This window comes from Lolium rigidum, chromosome 6, assembly GCF_022539505.1.
Source record: "Lolium rigidum isolate FL_2022 chromosome 6, APGP_CSIRO_Lrig_0.1, whole genome shotgun sequence".
Lineage (NCBI taxonomy): Eukaryota > Viridiplantae > Streptophyta > Magnoliopsida > Poales > Poaceae > Lolium > Lolium rigidum.
This window is the reverse complement of record NC_061513.1, coordinates 56,634,276-56,653,654: the sequence shown is the minus strand read 5'-3', so window position 1 is coordinate 56,653,654 and position 19,379 is coordinate 56,634,276. Positions and strand designations below refer to the sequence as shown.

The following is a 19,379-nucleotide window of genomic DNA, read 5'->3' as shown; positions in this document are numbered from 1 at the left end:
ATTGTCTTCTTCAGAAAAGATAACAGCAAGGGAGGGTGACTTATTGGGTCCAGAAGATAGCACCAATTATCGAAGCATGGTAGGTGCACTTCAGTATTTGACCCTTACACGTCCTGATATTTCATATGATGTTAACAAGGTGTGTCAGTATCTGCATGCTCCCACTACTGTACATTGGACTGCTGCAAAGCGTATATTGAGATATGTGAAGCATACGCTTAGCATGGGACTTACCTTTATGCGGTCCAACTCCACATTGGTCAGTGCTTTCTCAGATGCTGACTGGACAGGTTGTCCAGATGATCGCAGGTCCACTGGAGGTTTTGCTGTGTTCTTTGGACCAAATTTGATCTCCTGGAGTGCTAAGAAGCAGGACACTGTTTCCAGGTCTAGTACAGAGGCAGAGTATAAATCAGTGGCAAATGCAACGGCTGAAATAATATGGGTACAGTCTCTTCTTAAAGAACTTGGAGTTAAGTTAAGGCAACCACCATGTTTATGGTGTGATAATCTGGGAGCTACATACTTGTCAGCAAATCCTGTGTTCCATGCGAGAGCTAAACACATTGAGATAGATTTTCATTTTATCAGAGAAAGAGTGTTCAGGAGACAGCTCGAGATACGGTTTATTCCATCCAAAGATCAAGTGGCAGATGGATTCACCAAACCGCTTCCTGTGAGAAGTTTTGAGGAGTTTAGGTTTAATCTCAACTTAAGAAAGTTGTGATTAAGGGAGGGTGTTAGAGATAGTTTTGGAGTCGGTATGTGTAGTCGTATACGACGTGTACTCTGTTCTCTCCCCCCCACGATGTACTCCTCCTTCCATCTATATAAACAGAATAGAATCAATCTCGGGATTTATCCGAGTAGCCATAAACTACCTGATCGTCCCCCCACGATGTACTCCTCCTTCCATCTATATAAACAGAATAGAATCAATCTCGGGATTTATCCGAGTAGCCATAAACTACCTGATCGTCTTATAATCACACGAACACTAGTTTACATCAGAGAGCGTAGATCTTACACAGTCCCAAGCACACTACATATTTTACTTACACACCACACTGAAAACCTAGGCATATATATCTGCAGCCACACACTACAAGTCGTCATCAATTACTTAGTACTCACACATACGCACACATGTGTCTGCACTCTCTCAGTCGACTACTACTACAACACTTGCCAACCAAATTAAGCACAATCAATCAAGTAAATAACACCCTGGTGACCAACAATAACCCTGCATGCCCAAATGAAGTCAAACGAATAAGAGCTAGCTGATCATCTCGCGAGACCGATCGATCGTCTCACGCATGGGAAGAGGATCGATGTTTAGGCGTCGACGACGCGGAAGGACTCCCTGTTCTTGATGACGACGTCGTACATGTGGACGGAGGAGAAGTGGTTGAAGTCCCTGGGGAGGGAGATGAGGTCGAGGCACCCCCGCTTGTGGAACTGGTACAGCGCCGGGTCCTCGTAGTAGCGCTCCCACCCCAGCGCCGTCAGCTTCGCCTCCAGCGTCGAGTACGACGACACCATCTGCCCGCTCGGCGTGTGCATCAGCGCCTTCCGCCGCACCGTCGACGTGCGCTCGCTCCCGGGGTTCTCCACCAGACGAACTACCCCGTTCTTGAACACCCAAACCCCTGACATGATCCAAATCGATCAACCAGCTCCTCCTTTGCTCTCTAGAGAGAAAAAGGATGGCTACCTGTCTAGCAAGGAGATCGATTTGGAGAGAGGCCTGGATGGTATAGATGATCCTAGCTAGCTTGGTGGCAGTGAGATGGATGGATTGAGCAAGAGAGAGCAAGATCAAGGGGGTATATATAGAGGTGGATATGGATGAAAGCTTTTGGTACACACCAGATGGTGTGGGGTAGAGGGGACATGTATATGGGGAACAGCAACAAGACATAGATTTGTTATGTGCGGTCTATGTTTGGATGCTATTATACACTCATATAACAATAAATCGATATATATATACGCGTGCATGCATGAGAGAAGAGAAGGTCCTGCGTGGGGTACCGCACGCCGCGGTTAGGTTAGGTCAGGAAGATGCTGTAGCTAGCTGCAAGCACAAACATGGTATTCTATGTGGATTAAACTTAAGTGTGCGCCGGAGAATATGTGTGCGTAGCTAGCTACGAGTATTATGTTCTTGATAAGCTACCGGGAATATATTTGCTAGAAGAAAGAAAGACCACAAAGAAAGAAAGGGACAAAAAGATGCATGCATGCATGCATATGCATATATGCACGGCTAAACAAATTTTAGATAGCTAACTATGCTATACGAATATACAGTGTACATTTGTGATCGATCAGCATTATGTCATGAAATTTTGCCGCGTGTCAAGGAGTTGTCCCGGCACGTCAAAAATATGCATTAGCTGATGGCGTCAGTTAATCGCCAATTTTGGGAGATAATGTAGAAATATTCCTGGATAATCTATGGCTTGAGCATTTCCATATGGAAAACTGAAAAGAAAGAATATGATGTTATGGGAGGAATCCTAACCACCTTTTCCCTGAAAGGAAAACAAAAGGAGCTAGCCTAATTCTCAGGGGAATAGGATTCAGTCCCCATAGTTTTCTACTTTACTTAAACAATAAGAACATGAGCTATCCGTGCTCCTCTTTTGCAGCCATTTTTTTCCCATGAAAGGGAATTTCTGGCCGGTCGATCAAGCCAAATTCGCCTTTGTCGAGAACAAAATCGATACCTTCTCTCATTGTCAAGTATATATTTGGTGTACGGTAGGATAGAATTTACCTTTTGATTTGTTACCCTTTTCCCTAATAGTAACTGACAAGCTCTCAAGCATCTGATGCATGTATGAAAAGAAAATTGTTTGGATCATCTTAAATTCCTAGCTACATAGTGCTTACGTGATTGTGCACAGACTTGACCGTGTGGTCGCCATAGATATAGAGTAAATATCACAAAACCACAACCAGTAAGACTAAGGTTTCACAAAACACAAAATAAAATTTTATCTGAACACAACAATTTGTGGTTAATTATTCCAGAGATTACATGTAACACCTTTTCGACAACTTAGGCCCACAACTAAGGTGCCAAGTGGCAGAGTCACTAGAATTACAATAGTTGTTCCAGTTAATTTACTTGTATTTAACTTTTACTACCTTCGTTTTGATGAATAAAGCACATGCTTATTTCAAGATGAACTTTGACCAAAAAATTGAGCAAAAAAATCTTGATTATATTGTATGTACTTAGTATCATTGGATTCATACTAGAAATACTTTTATGATGTTAACTTTATACCAACAATCTTTATATATTTGGATCAATTCTTGATTAAAGAAGAAACACGCAAAACGAGAACGTCTTATTCATTGGAATGGAGGGAGTAGGGTTTTCTAAAGATTTTTTTTAGAAATGGAATGTTAGGCTGAATAAGTATGAAAAGTTTCAAATGGTATGGTTCAAACCTGTTCGTGGTCCGATCCAGGAAAAAAACGAAGATAAAAATGCCTCTACACTTTGGCACATTACAGGTGGGTCTAGGTTGTCGGAATCGTGCCCTAATGTGAGATTTGATTCTCTGAAACAATTTACCCTAGAAGTAGTGGTTTTCTAATGAAAAATATCACTGGTTATGTGTGACACGGTAGCCATAGTGGTTGTGGTTTTGTGATATTTGCTCTTATATATATCGGTGTGTTTGTGGGAAAAAAACGCTTCAACGTTAAAAAGTATCACTCTTTCCTATATTATAGGACGTTTTGGCAAACTAAAGTAGTTCCAAAACTTTTTACATTACGGAACGGATACCTTTCTGCATATATTAGTATGTGCAAAGTTGATATAGTACTAGTACTTCTGAAGATGTGATCACTAATTAGTATACTACACGTGTATTTATACGATTGTTCCCGCGATAAACCAGAACCCATGAAGATATCGATCATTGGGAAAAATTAATGAGGTGAATCGATCGTCTAGGAGTATGAATGGAGCTTTCCGTCACTGAGCTGGCTCCCCGTGTATATAGTGTATCACAAGTTACAGCCGACGATCGAGACGGAGAAATTATAGACGGGAATCGTATTCGATCGAAAAGCGTGCGTGCACATGCATGCCGCGTGCAATGTGTACACACACATTCATATTCACGCTGCATGTAATTAATTACGTACCTCCCGTGCCTAACTATTTTTGACGAACTGTACACGTGCCCATCGGCCATCTATCAATATGCAAACACATATTCCTGCATGAGCTTGCTGACTGGCCGGTCGAATCGTGCATCTTTTACATGATCGATTCCCGCCCTTTTCGTTTGAGAATATATATGATAGCTCGTGCCTTGCAGCTAGCTAGTAGTATGTGATCTCACGTCAAGAGAAAGGTACGTGATCTACTAGGATATAGACAGACATGCGCAAATTACTGTTCTCCAAGTTCGTTCACGTTTCGTTTCACACTGCGTCTAGATATATGATTTTCGTTGATAGCTATGGAGTATGTGCTTAAATCCCCTGCAGTGCAGTTTGCTCTTTTCTTAATTACTACTGGGTAGGTCTTATGGTGATGACGATCCAGGGAGAATCAAAGTTGGCGCACAAAAGTTGATCAACAAAGTTGTGGAGATGGCGAGGTGCTCCACATGACTGCAACTCAGCGATGATGTTGATGATTGAAGGCCCCTAATCTCTGAGTTCAATGTTTCATACTGCGTTTGGCGGTCTGTAATATTTTGAACTTTTGAAGTTTAAGTGTCAGTAGGTTTTTTCCCCATACGGGATGCTCGATACCGAGCATTCATCAGCGGGTTTTCTATTGATGCGAGGGAAACCTCTTTCCCGTCCACTTTTCTAGGTGAGTGTTTGGCGTAAAAAAGTACTCCCCCTTGTCCTCTATGCCAATTACCACCTAGTTCCAACTAGGCTTGTTTTGTATGTATACATTCCTTTGAGACACAATTTTGGATGTAAATGGTACAGATTATTTCTACACAAAATTCACATCAACATCCAATTTTGAGGATATGGTATGTAATTTTAGGAATTTGAAAGATGCGGTTGTGGACGATATGGATAATGCTCAAGGGGATATCTAGCAGATATGGTATTGATAACTTCTAACGGATATGGTGACGAAAATATTCCCTGGAGGCAATAATAAAGTTGTATTATTTTATATTTCCTATTTCATACTTAATTTTATGGTTCTATGCTATAAATGTATTAGTTCCATATATTCGAGATATCATAGGAAAGCCCTAATACATGTATGGAATTATAAACACCAAATAAGATATCCCTAGTTATGCCTCTATGACTAGCAACTTAATTATATTGGTAGTCTTGGTTTCCGACTATTAAGGATTGCAATGGGTAGGGTATGGTTAGGGTTAAGCAATACCGTACCCATACCCGTATTGTCAGTGGGTACAAACTTCTACCCATACCCATATCCACATGTATAAAACTTTACCCATACCTATACCTGACGAATACCCGTACACATTGGATACCCAATGGGTAGGTCAAATTGTACACAAGTTATTCACAATTTTACATTTATTGATGTCAAATTTGGCAAATAAAAATAAATTATCTCAACTCAATAACATGTAGCTGAGTACATAACAATTATCAAAATGTTGAAATCATAATCTTATATTATAACTCATAAGTCAACAAAAGTAGAGGTGTCACATCAAAAATTGATAATAAACGGATAGGGTATGAGTATACCTGCGGGTACAAGGCTACCGTGCCCTACCTGTAACTTAATGGGTAGGGTACATGTATTAACCATGGGTATAAAAGTATGCTCATACCCTGCCCATGTGGGTACGGTACCCTCGGGTACCCATACCTATGGGTAAATTGTCATCCTTACTGCTATAGGGAAAAAAGTAAATGATGTTATTATCATATGAGATCAACATTTTTAGTGGAACAATGATGATGGATAGACCCCCAAATGATATACCGTGAAACACATCATCAATATAGTTATCGGTAATTTCCCAGAGACTAAGTATTACTATTACTACAGATCTTTATACCATGATGCTATTATGAACTAGGATATAATATGGATGTCACGAGATCTACGAACATGACTTCTTAACCGAGTGACAATAAAGTTGGTCTTCGTGCATACCCTATAATATGTCGTAGTGTCATTTTATGTGTCATCGTGGGAATTGCTACTCCAACGATGGATAGAGAGCACCCACTCATGCATCATGATGTTCGTCATCGTCTGGCTAGACATGTGACTAAGTTGTTATGTCATAGGAACATCGATGGTGCGGGATGAGTAAAATATTACATGTCGGGTAAAGGGGATAACCTAGAGTTTCACCTCGGGCCATGTACATTATCGAGAAGCAATGCGACAAGTATCAAATAGTAACACGAAAGGGTCACACGACTTAGATCTTCGTGTTATATGTGTGGATAATTGTGGTTATCAAGCACTCGACATTGATCATTTATTAGAGGGATGTTCGTACATGTCCACATATATCTGAACCCATAGGTCCACACACTTAAGGTTTAGAGACATTTAGAGTGTGAATACAAATGAAGGTAAAGATGGAAAGTGGTTTCAGAGGTTGATCGGAAAGTCTTGAAATGTTCTGAAAGTGTTCGGAAGCATAACGAGAATATTCGGAATTGTTTCGGCTATTTATGAAAGGTACCGGATGGTCATAGAACATCTCGAAAGGTCTACAATATTCCGCGCAAGGATTGGAAGGTTCCAGAGTGCGAAGCCTGGAGGGCACCATGTGCCGAAGGCCATATGGGCCCTCCTTGGCCGGCCGGACCAATGGGGAGGGGAAAGTCCTTGCCCAACTACGACCCCCCCTCCTAGGCCGGTTTGGGAAGGGGGAGTCCTTGTTGGACTAGGGTTTCCCCTTAGGCAAGTATTTTTTTGGAGGGGGGAGAGGAGTTCGGATGTACTCCAACTCCCCCTAGTAAGTTTGGAAGAGGGGGCAAGGGGCCGGTCGGCATCCTATATAAAGGGAGGAAAGGGGGGCGGCCAAAGCTAAGACATGCACCACACCTCTCCAAAGCATAGCCGCCACCGGCGACCATCACCACCACCGCGCCGCCCTCCCATTTCCGCCGCCCTAGCCAACATCACCGGAGCCACCACAAAGATCTACTTCTCCTTCTTCTTCACGGAGTTCTGCCCAAGTTCTACTCCCGCCTAGATCTAATCTAGTTGGGCTTGCGGAAGCGTTGCCGGATCTTCATTGACACGTTCCCGCTTTGAAAGTGTGCTTTATCACACTTCGACGCGGCTGTTGCACGTGCAACCCTTGTTCATGGGATTACACATCTTTTCATGACTAGACGAGTCTAGTTGAGGGGATCAATTCGGGTCTTCATCAACCTCGTCATCGATAACTTCTGCTAGATCGGTCTACGAGGGTATGGTCTATTACCTCCTCTCTTGCATATGACCTTGGTTATGCGTAGGAATATTTTGTTTTCTATACGTGTTACTCAACATATGGATTATCCAGCCTTTTTGCGGATTATCCGATAAAATGTTGTCCCTATGATCGGCAGAGAGGAAGAACACCAGAACATATATGAAAAAAACGAACAAGAGAGAGAGAGATAGAGATAGATAGAGAGAGAGAGCGCTACACACAACTTGTGACTTTTCAGTTACTTCTCATTCCTTTTGTTCGGGCTACAAAACACGCACACACGATCCTTGATCCACCATGTTCGTGCCATCCCATGAAGAGACCAATTCTCGCGAACGAAACGCTCCAAGTTGGTAGAAGAACTTGGAGCGAGCTAACAGCTACAGTACTAATGATAGTTAACTGGCGAGAAATTCAGTTAACACTATGACACCTAAAACCGGATGAGCTGCTTCTGGTTTTACTCAACATAAAATCAGCCCATGCCCAAATACCCTGAAAACCTAGTTAGTCCAGCGACACAACTATGCATGCTATCTTAACTATGCATGCCCACAAGCATCCGGCCGTGGGATGTAAGCATCTAGATTCGGATCTGGATAATTGGTCAGCCTAATGACGCTGTTGATCATTCGCAGTGAGCCAGTGAGCTGAAGAACCATCAAGACGCTGGTACATGTGCCACAGTGATACGTCGTATGACGACAGACTATGCCTAACTACCATGTACTCATCCCCGGAAGATACTTGTATGTTCGCTAATGTTATCTTGATATTGTCAGAATGGTTTAGAATCACGTTGTAACGATCATGTTGTTTTCACCTTATGTACAGAATCGTGCTGTACAAATCGTGTTATTTTCACGGTGTGTAGGAAATTGCGTTGTTTTCACAATGTGTATGGAATCACGTTATAAAAATCGCGATATTTTCACAATGTGTACGAAATCACGTTGTAGATAAAAATATTTTCAGAACTATGTTGTTTTAGAGGTGATGGAAATAAAAATGTTGTCAAACAAGATATTTTCAGTACGATGTTGTCATAACAAAAAATTACACACTGGGTATAACAAAATATGGTCTATACCAAATATTTTAAGTACAATATTGTTGTGCCACGAAAAAAACACACAAGTGGATGATACATCTTCAACAGCCTGGCGCATTTCGAACACACAAAATGACCGTGTGCGTTCGTTTCCGACGGACTGCGGATACAAAAATGGTCATTTTGACTGTGCTTTTGTTTACGTCTGGGTGTGCTCCCAGCAGGACGACCCATATTGTTTTTTTAACATATTTTTCATTCAGCTCAAATGCATAATGTACATACGAAAAATAAGAAGGAGGAACAAGGACCTAGACTACTTGTCGCCCCCTCCGGGCGGTTGATGGCCCGGCCCCGCTGTTGCCTCCCTCCCTCCTCACCAGCTTCTCCGCCACCAGCCGCTCCATCCGCCGTGCGGTCGCCAGAGCTCGGTGGGCCGCTGCATCGTCCAGTAGTTATTGCCGCAGCGCCTCGTTAATGGCATCCTCAGCCTTCTTGAGCGTCTCGAAGGACTCGAATAAATCCCTCTGCTCCGCCGCCTTCTCCTCCGGGTTAGGCCCGTTCCAGTCCCACTCAAAGTCGTTGTCGGACTCGTCCACTGCGGTCGCCGCCTCCCTGCGATGTTCCTGCTCCGCGTCGAACACCGCGTGGTCCGCCCGCTCCTCCTCTACCTCCTGCTCTGCATCAGCCATGAACTTCACATCCATGGCCGCGTCGATGACATTGTCCGCTCTATCTTCGTTCTCCTCTTCGGAGCTATTGGCCGGGGGATGTGTAGTCGGAGGTGGAGGAGCAGTAGCCTGGTCGCGTCCGACACTGCTCATGGCAAAGGTGGACGTTGTGGGGCGGCTAGGGTTTGTGTGGAGGATATGAGATGTGCGTGCGCCCTGTTTATATAAGCCGGAGGCAGCCAAGGGGCACGACACGTGTGGCATCACCACTAAGCTCCTTGGCAGTGGTGGGCGGCGGCGGCTTGGCAGGCGAGGCATCGTCATTGACGTGGCGCAGACTAACGAAGCGACGCCTCGGCGCTAGTACTGGTGCCGCTGAGAAGACACATCGAGCCAGCCAACCAGGGTCGCTGCTAGGCGGGCCCGATGAAACGTCCGACGAGAGCGGTCACGTGGCACGACGTGCAGTGTCCATAGAGACGCATCCGAAGCGCATATTTAGACCACGTTTGTGTCTTCGCGAATTGACTAGTCACAATACGTCGGGCCGCTGGGTCTGGTTCCAGACGCATTTTTCGACCGCGCGTCCGTTTGAAGATTCCCTAACAAAATACAGTATAGATAAATATTTTTAGAACTACACCTCTTTATTATAGAACCGTTGTACTGGACATACACCAGACTTAAAAGCTACCTTGTAATCAATGTCTTTTTTAATTTAAATCATCTTTCTTACACTAGATTTATAGCCTGGGGTATCCCTCTATCCATCCTAGAAGGTGTATCAATCACATAGAAAAAAGACAAAGGAGGCGAGTTCGCGCTGCCAATATGGGTGGCTGCTCCCCACACACACCTACTCTCCTAACTGCCACAGGAATAAGGTGGGCTCCAAAAACCCAAAGACACCGCTATGTGAGCCGCCACCTAACAAACTCATCCTTGATCTTCCTCTTGATGGTCATTTGCGAGGCCACCACTCCGTTAAACACAATGTTGTTCCGATGCCTCCAGATGCACTAGAAAACTAGGATGACCGACATCCACATGTCTCTCTTGTGCGCACCCAAGCACGAGTGAGACGTCCACCAATCTAAAAGCTTGGCGTTGGCATTGGGCAGCCAGTCCAACTTGCCCCTGCGTCTGAGGGCCCAATCCCAGACCTCCTGGGCCACCACACTCCCAAGAAGAAGGTGTTGCAGGGTCTCTGGTTCATGGTCGCAAAGCGGGCAGGCCACTAGGTGGGGAAGGCCTCGGCATTGAAGCCTGTCTGCCATCCAACAACGGTTCCTTGAGGCCAACCGCGCAAAAAATTTACAGCTGTAAGACGCCCTCGAGCACCAAATCTAATCTGCGACGGCCTCTCTGATGAAGCCGACAAAGAAGACCTCATAAGCTGACTTGGAGGAATAGCATCCATCTCAAGACCAACGCCACACCAGGACATCCTCTCTATTGGCCGCTCTGATGCATGCAACTAAGCATGGACATTCTTGCAAGGCCTTGCATGTGCGCTAAGTGTGATTAACATTTAGCTTAACTGTCGACCGTACATATATCAAATAGGTCAACCAATAGCTCGGAATGCAATGGGTACATACCCACCTGGTTATTCACTTAATATACTATTATCAATGTTGATCAGTTGCACTATTATTGTCGCTCATTATTAATGTGTGGGTTTGGCTTTGGATTATCATGATATTGTGTCAGCATACAAGTTGTTGTCTTGTACAAAGAAGTGTGCAGCTTTGGCTATATACTAGTGTTACACACTTTTTGCTTACGTTTTTAGTAATAAAAAAAATTAATCTTATATGTATCTTTACTATTAAGGTGAAACCTGCCAATGCCTGGTGTCACACATATAACAAATTACAGAAATATGCCACCGCAAAATCTAACAACTCATCCGCATGATCCCTTAACCATCATGATTAGTTACCCTTCTCAAAGTGAGATCCAACCAGAAGGACATGATTAAAACAACCTAGAAAACAACGTCACGTGCAATTCCACCAGCTACCTAAAACAAACCCCGTGGTTAACTCAACAACTTAACAAACTCATGCGCATCGGTCCAATACGTGCAACCCAACCCTAAATCACCTCGTTCCTCCCTGCGTCCATCTCTGCGGTGGTGCCAACCGCTCCGACTTTGCATCCCGCTCGCGCACCTCCTTTTCGCAAGGCCGTCTTCGAGTAGGCCAGCATGGCTCGAGAGTCGCCAATGCGCTCTCCATGCGGGCAGGAGCGACGGTGGTGTCGATCGGCAGTGTACCGGATCACCCTGTCCCCGCCCCGCGCTCTATGTTGAGCTTTGACGGCACTCCAGTGGGTGGCCGCACACACGGCCGACCGACAAAGGGCCAAGCTGTAAGTCCAGTCCTCACGCTGTCTCTTTTCCATTGATTTTCAAAGAAACTGCATGCACTGCTCCAATCTTGCGAAGAAGCTAGCTCCATCTGCATGCAGCTGTTGCAAACATCTTTCTTATTGTCTGTCGGACAGCTCGCGTCATATCCATTAATCCAATGTTCTCATGTTTGGCTAACAACCGCTTATATATGCTATGAAAACTGAATCTTTCAATGAAATGCTTCAAGGTGGTTGTGAGCATGGCCATGCTTGTGGTGTCGATTTGTTTTCCATGGTAGAGTAAATCGGTGGCTTCTTTCGTACATATGCTAACCAAAATTAGAGATTTGGTCTCGTGTGCTCTCCAGATCTTTAATAAATACGGATTTCATTTGGATTATTACAACTCTGCTTTAATATTAATGATTACTACAATTTTTCATCAAGTCATTTGAAAAACAAATGAACAATGTCCACTGGTCTAATCGCCACGCTTGACCGATCATGTGTTTGAGGTGCGGTGCTTGTTTAGAGGGGGTGGTGGTTTGGCTTAATTTTTTCTTCTTGTAAGCCCGAATATCATCTAAAGTTGTGATTTTGATTTTGGTCGTTGGCTTATACCATTGTGTAATAATTTTTACTATTAAGGTGAAATCCTCAAATGTCTGGTGTTACACATCTAGGAACTGCAAACCAAATGCCACCCGTAATTGACAGTCCTTATCCCTGGCGTCCTTCACTCCTTCACAAAAAATGTATCCACTTGGAGTCCACCTGCACTGATCTTGCAAGAAGAATAGTTGTATATTTCAGCTTGATTTATATTCTTTGATGCGTTGTGTGAATGAATTCTGATCATAATTCTACACCATTTATTGGGTTGTCCGTTTCTAATTATATTTCTCAATTGCTTTGTTTGTTAGAGTTTGACACAATCAGAAGCACATACTCGATCTGTCGTGATCCTCGCTTCACCGCCACCCCATCTTTGATGCGTGCTTTCAGGAAGGAGACCTCGACCCCCCGGCTGAGCAGGTGGAGGTCGTGCGGCGGCTCCACGCGAGCGATGCCGCCAGATCTCCGCTTCTCTTCCAAATCCTCCTCACGACCATCCTCAGATGTCCCTTCACTCCTTAGTTTTTCCCATGGAAGTGAGGCGAACCCATATGTGGTGCCTGCAATATTTCTTCAATACCCCAAGGGATCGTGGTTTCGGACGGCCGGAGTCAACAAATTTCATCAAGTCTAGCTCTACTTCATCAAGCGCTGATTAATTTGTCCAGTTTTTTGGTTGGTTCACCCGCTTCAAAGAGATCTTTACTATTAAGGTGAAACCTGCGAATGCCTGGTGTCACACATCTAACAAATTACAGAGATATGCCACCGCAAAATCTAACAACTCATCTGCATGATCCCTTAACCATCGTGATTAGTTACCCTTCTCAACATGAGATCCAACCAGAAGGACATGATTAAAACAACCTAGAAAACAACGTCACGTGCAACTCCACCAGCTACCTAAAACAAACCCTGTGGTTAACTCAACAACTTAACAAACCCATGCGCATCGGTCCAGTACGCGTAGCCCAACCCTAAATCACCTCACTCCTCCTTGCGTCCATCTCTGCGGTGGCGCCGACCGCTCTGACTTTGCATCCTGCTCGCGCACCTCCTTTTTGCAAGGCCATCTTCGAGTAGGCCAGCATGGCTCGAGAGTCGCCAATGCGCTCGCCGTGCGGGCAGGAGCGACGGTGGTGTCGATCGGCAGTGTACCGGATCACCCTGTCCCCGCCCCGCGCTCTATGGGGAGCCTGGACAGCACTCCAGTGGGTGGCCGCGCACGCGGCCGGCCGGCGAAGGGCGAAGTTGTAAGTCTAGTACTCACGTCGTCTCTTTTCCATTGATTTGCAAAGAAACTGCATGCACTACTCCAATCTTGGGAAGAAGCTAGCTCCATCTGCAGGGCATGCAGCTGTTGCAAACATCTTTCTTATTGTCTGTCGAACAACTCGTGTCAAATCAATTAATCCAATGTTCTCATGTGTGGCTAACAACCGCTTATATATGCTATGAAAACTGATTCTTTCGATGAAATGCTTCAAGGTGGTTGTGAGCATGGCCATGCTTGTGGTGTCGATTTGTTTTCCACGGTAGAGTAATTCGGTGGCTTCTTTTTCTTTCGTACATATGCTAACCAAAATTAGAGATTTGGTCTTGTGTGCTCTCCAGATCTTTAATGAATAGGGATTTTATTTGGATTATTACAACTTTGCTTTAATATTAATGATTACTACAATTTTTCATCAAGTCTTTTGAAAAACAAATGAACAATGTCCACCGGTCCAGTCGCCACGCTTGACCGATCATGTGTTTGAGGTGCGGTGCTTGTTTAGAGGGGGTGGTGGTTTGGCTTAATTTTTTCTTCTTGTAAGCCCCAATATCATCTAAATATTTGATTTTGATTTTAGCCGTTGTCTTATACCATTGTGTAACAATCTTTACTATTAAGGTGCAATCCTCGAATGCCTGGTGTTACGCATCTAGGAACTGTAAACCAAATGCCACCCGTAATTGATAGTCCGTATCCCTCGCGTCCTTCAGTCCCTCACAAAAAATGTATCCAATTGGAGTCCACCTGCACTGATCTTGCAAGAAGAATAGTTGTATATTTCAACTTGATTCATATTCTTTGATGCGTTGTGTGAATGAATTCCGATCATAATTCTACACCATTCATTGAGCTGTCCATTTCTAATTATATTTCTCAATTGCTTTGTTTGTTAAGAGTTTGACACAATTCAGAAGCACATACTCTATCTATCGGGGATCCTTGCTTCACCGCCACCCCATCTTTGATGCGTGCTTCCAGGAAGGAGACCTCGACCCCCTTGCTGAGCAGGTGGAGGTCGTGCGGCGGCTCCACGCGAGCGCCGCCGCCGCTTCTCTTCCAAATCCTCCTCACGATCATCCTCAGATGTCCCTTCACTCCTTAGATCTGCCCATGGGAGTGAGGCGAACCCATATGTGGTGCCTGCAGTATTTCTTCAATACCCCAAGGGATCGTGGTGTTCGGACGGCCGGAGTCAACAAGCTTCATCAAGTCTAGCTCTACTTCGTCAAGCGCGGGTTAATTTGTCCAGTTTTTTGGTTGGTTCACCCGCTTCAAAGAGACATATCATGAGATTAATTTCTCATTGTTTTGCATCTTCATAAGCAAGGTGTTGCACTTAGTAGATCAGTGGATCTGTTAAAGTTTGGTGAGTATGATGAAACTCAAAGCTTAGCTATGTTTATAAAGTTGGGCATGATTGAGTACATGATCAGTGATATGTGTTTGATTCTGTTTCATCACGTCCTCGTTGATACAAAATGCATCTTCATCATACTGAATTGACAAGAGCACATTAGGTGATTTATAATTTTTGTACATGTAATTTTTCTGTTGATCCATGGTATATGTTGATGCTCTGATTTTTTGGGAGTTCTAGAAAGGTTCTGTACCCAATTTAAATACGATTACAATTTTCTCATTAAATAAATCTAGAGAACATTTGGGGATCACAGACTATAGACTCTTATTTTTATCTGTTCGAAATGATAAAGATTAAACTGAGCTTATTTTTCGTCCATGTTAGAACATTATGTTGAGTTTTGCATTGTTGACACTAATATGTATTAACATCAAACTCCATTACGACATTGATGCTTTGAAAAATATAATTGACCGCAACTTCCTTACTCCATTACGAGATTGATGCTTTGAAAAATATAATTGACCGCAACTTCCTTATGATTTTTAGGTTAAGGCTGGCACCCATTATACATCGGCATCGCCATGACAATTTTAGAGGGCTTCCGCATTTGAAAAACGAAACACTTTCCACCCTTAGATACATCCGAAAGATATTAACTGCCATTTGCTCCGCAGCGAAGCACGGACATTCTGCTAGTTTATTTAATTGTCTTCTTTCGGTCCGAGTCCGCTCTACATCTGTATTTCGATATAATTCGCATCCGACGATTATCCGCTCCGTTTTAAATCCACCAGAAAATAGCATAAAGGATTATATGAAATTAGTAATGTTGGATCAGATCTGTTCACATCCCTACCCGGATTTGGACAAAGGCCTAATAAACCTGGCCTGATAGTGACCTTGATCGACCGTAGCTAGGTTTGTAGTCCGCCAAGAGTTGCGGCTCCAGGCCCAACCAGCCTACTGATGGCCAGCCTCATCGCATCGGCATCCTACCTCTAAAGTTTCTCGTTTTCTTACCATTGAGGAGGTTCCGCATCTTGGAGTATTGAAGCTATGGCGTGCAGTACAAAGTAACTTGAAGAAGCAGCGCTTTGCCTTTGCTAAGTTCCGATCAGCCCTGGATGTTCCAAAATATATCTGTCACAACTCACAGTCATGTTTCTCACAACCATTTGCCAGCCCGAAACATTTCAATGATAAAATAAAAGAAGCATGATACAGCGAACTGCACAGGCAGAACAATCACAAACCACCCCACTCGAAAGGGAAACAAAAGAAATGGAACATCATGCGCAAGACTCTCCGACCGTCTCCGAGACAACCACTACAAGAACAACCACCACAGAAGTACCAAAAGGTTTGGGAATTTCTTAGGGCATCTCCAACCGCGCGACCCAAACGGACGCGCTGGGCCGTCCGTTTTGAGCCGTTTGGGTGGCCTAGCGGACACGCGGACAGCGGCCCGCGTCCGCGTGTCCGTTTGGGTCGCGCGCTGCGCCCAACGCGCGGAGGCAGCGCATAATCGGAGAAACACCAAAACAAAAGAAAAATAGCAAATTTAAACGAAATTTGATTAAACATATGCCCTATTTTGGGCAAATTTGTACATAGCCCTATTTTTGGCAAATAACTAACAAAAGAAGCCCCTATATGGGCTTTAAAATTTAAACGAAAAACCCTCTATTAGGGTTTGGTCGGCGGCGCGGTGGCCGCCGGTGCGCCGCCTAGCCCCTGTGGGCGTCGTCGGCGTCGTCGTCGTCGTGGACGACGTCCCCGGGCGGCGAGGCACTGTTGTGGCTCGACCGCGCCGGGGACTCCGGCCACGGAGACCACAGGGCCTCCTCCCAGGCCGAGTGGGGGTCCGGAGCGACCCGAGGATGCGGCGGCGCACGGAGCAGCGCCTCCTCCCTGAGGCGCTGCTCCCTCTCCTGCCAGGCGCGGCGCCTGGCCTCCTGCCGCTGCTCCTCGCGGCGCTCCTCGTCGGCGCGGCGCCTGGCCTCCTCCCGCCGCGCCGCTTCCTCCTCCTCCCGTCGCGCCTGGCGGGCCTAGGCGTAGAGCTCCCAGCCCTCGGCTTCCTCCAAGGCCTGCCGGGCCGCTTCCTCCATCTCGGAGGTGCGAATGGCCGCATGGAGGTGCGGCCATTTCGCGTCCTCCTCCGCCGCCGAGATGAGCAGCGCGGCGCGGAGGTCCGGGTCCTCCTCCGAGGACTCGGGCTTGGGCTCGAGAAGCAGCGGCGGCGGTTGCGGCAATGCCGCGCCGCCGCGGGCGGCCTCTCCGATGTGGAGGCCGCCTCGGTTTCGTTCGAACGGCCGCAGCGCCGGCGGACGACGGCGGCTGCTGCTCGCCTCGTCGTCGTTGGCTCCGGAAGCGAACCGTCGCTTCGGGGCCATGGCGGCGGTTTCGCTGCGGGAGTGGAGTGGGGACTGGAGTGGAGGGCCAGATCCCCTCCAGTCCCCATTTAATAGCCTCCCTGGTCACCGACAGGTGGGCCCAAGGGAGACGAGGCGACCAGCGCCCGGACGCGAGCGGACGGCGCGTGCCATCCGCGGCCACGCAAACCTAGCCCAGATTTGGACCGGGTTTGCGTCGTTCCGGACGCCGCGGCCGTCCGCTTTTGCGGTGCGTCCCCGTGTTGGGCCGGGATTTTGTCTGGCTCGACCCATCCGGACGCACGGGCGCGGGATGGGTCGCGCGGGCGCGGGATGGGTCGCGCGGTTGGAGATGCCCTTAGCCTCAAAGATTTGGGACATTATCATCCAGAACTCTGATAATATCATTTTAAACCTTTTGCTATTCGTGGAAATTGTATTCAATCTCAAACTCCTTGTGAGCTTCAGATATAATCCTTGTGGTAACTAGTGAGTTAGACGTCCACTGTACCCAGTTAAATGTGCGCATATGCATTCTCTAAAAGGAAAGCCATACTATACTTGTTCATGGTTCCCTAAAGCATTGTCTTGCACTTGAATTGAAGTGCAGACGGTGAGAGGCTCTTTTATCCGCTGATTCACAGTATTTTAAGTTGTGTCAATAGAACAATACATGAATACAATCGAATATAAGTACAAAGTAGAGGATTGAACAAATATAACAATTTTGTAAATTTGGATCATTACTATGCATGAAGGACCACTACTGGCGAAAGGATACTCATGTCTATGTTTCTCCACCGGAGTCATCACCATGATGTCGTAGTTGTCCATCTTCACCATGTGTACATGTTCATGCCAATACGTCATTTTCACGTTCCTCGGGTTTGCAAACCAACGCTTTAATTTAGACGATGTTTTACTAACAATAGCACACAGAGTCACAGACTAATTAACCCTTATATTTCACCTCGTTTTCATCATCCCACATTCTTGCCCTTCTTGTATTGAGGATACCTTGCATCGGGCATACATGCAATTGTTAGAGTACAATCTGTCACGAAGAAGTTCAGATGAACTAGACAGAAGTTCAGTTAGAGATAGATGGTAGTTCAGATATATTTGTTGTAGATCTGATCGAACTATAAGATCAAAATCAATCCCTGTTTATATCTTTCTGTTGTAACCTACCATGTACTTATCTCTGCTGTTGTTGGGCATATATATATGAACACGAAACCGATGGAAGTCCCCATCGTTCCCAAAAACCTCTACGATCATATGGTATCAGAGCCGACTTCATGAAACCAATCTATGTGCCTCGCTCCTCCTTCCCTCGCCACCATGACAAATACCCTAGCCGGCATCACCATGGCGAGAAGTTGACGAGAGCCAACCACCTCCTATGGCAGTCCCATATCCTGCCTCCGATCCGCGGTGCTCGCCTGTTGAGTTTCCTTGACAGCAAGACCGAGCCGCCGCCGGAAACCATCACCGTCGAGAAGGACGGGAAATCAAGCAAAGAGCCGAACCCTGCCTATGATGCATGGGTGGCCACGGACCAACAGGTCCTTACCTTTCTGCTTGGCTCGCTCACGCCGGACATCCTCGTCTCCGTCATTGGGATGTACACGGCAGCGGGCGTCTGGGAGGCAATCAAGGTGATGTTCGCCTCCCAGTCTCGGACGCGGGTCTCCAACCTACGCGTCACCCTCGCCAAAACAAAGAAAGAGAACATGACCACCGCAGCCTGCTTGTGACGGTAAAGCACACGTCCGTTGGGAACCCCAAGAGGAAGGTATGATGAGTACAGCAGCGAGTTTTCCCTCAGTAAGAAACGAAGGTTATCGAACCAGTAGGAGATGAAGATCACGTGAAGGTTGTTGGTGAAGGAGTGTAGTGCGGCGCAACACCAGGGATTCCGGTGCCAACGTGGAACCTGCACAACACAATCAAACTACTTTGCCCCAACTTAATAGTGAGGTTGTCAATCTCACCGGCTTGATGAAAACAAATGATTAAACGTATGGTGTGGAAAATGATGTTTGCTTGCAGAAAACAAAAGAGAACAATGATTGCAGTAGGTTGTATTTCAGATGTAAAAGAATAGACCGGGGTCCACAGTTCACTAGTGGTGTCTCTCTAATAAGATAAATAACATGTTGGGTAAACAAATTACAGTTGGGCAATTGACAAATAGAGAGGGCATAACAATGCACATACATATCATGATG

General features: G+C 45.6%; 1 protein-coding gene across 1 annotated transcript; it reads right to left on the bottom strand.

Moving 5' to 3' along the window:
- Positions 1 to 992: 992 nt before the first annotated feature.
- On the bottom strand, positions 993 to 1,843 carry LOC124666048 (flowering-promoting factor 1-like protein 1). The gene has a single exon (XM_047203395.1). It carries the CDS (start codon positions 1,657 to 1,659, stop codon positions 1,339 to 1,341), a length of 321 nt encoding a protein of 106 aa, XP_047059351.1. The 5' UTR covers positions 1,660 to 1,843; the 3' UTR covers positions 993 to 1,338.
- Positions 1,844 to 19,379: the final 17,536 nt, after the last annotated feature.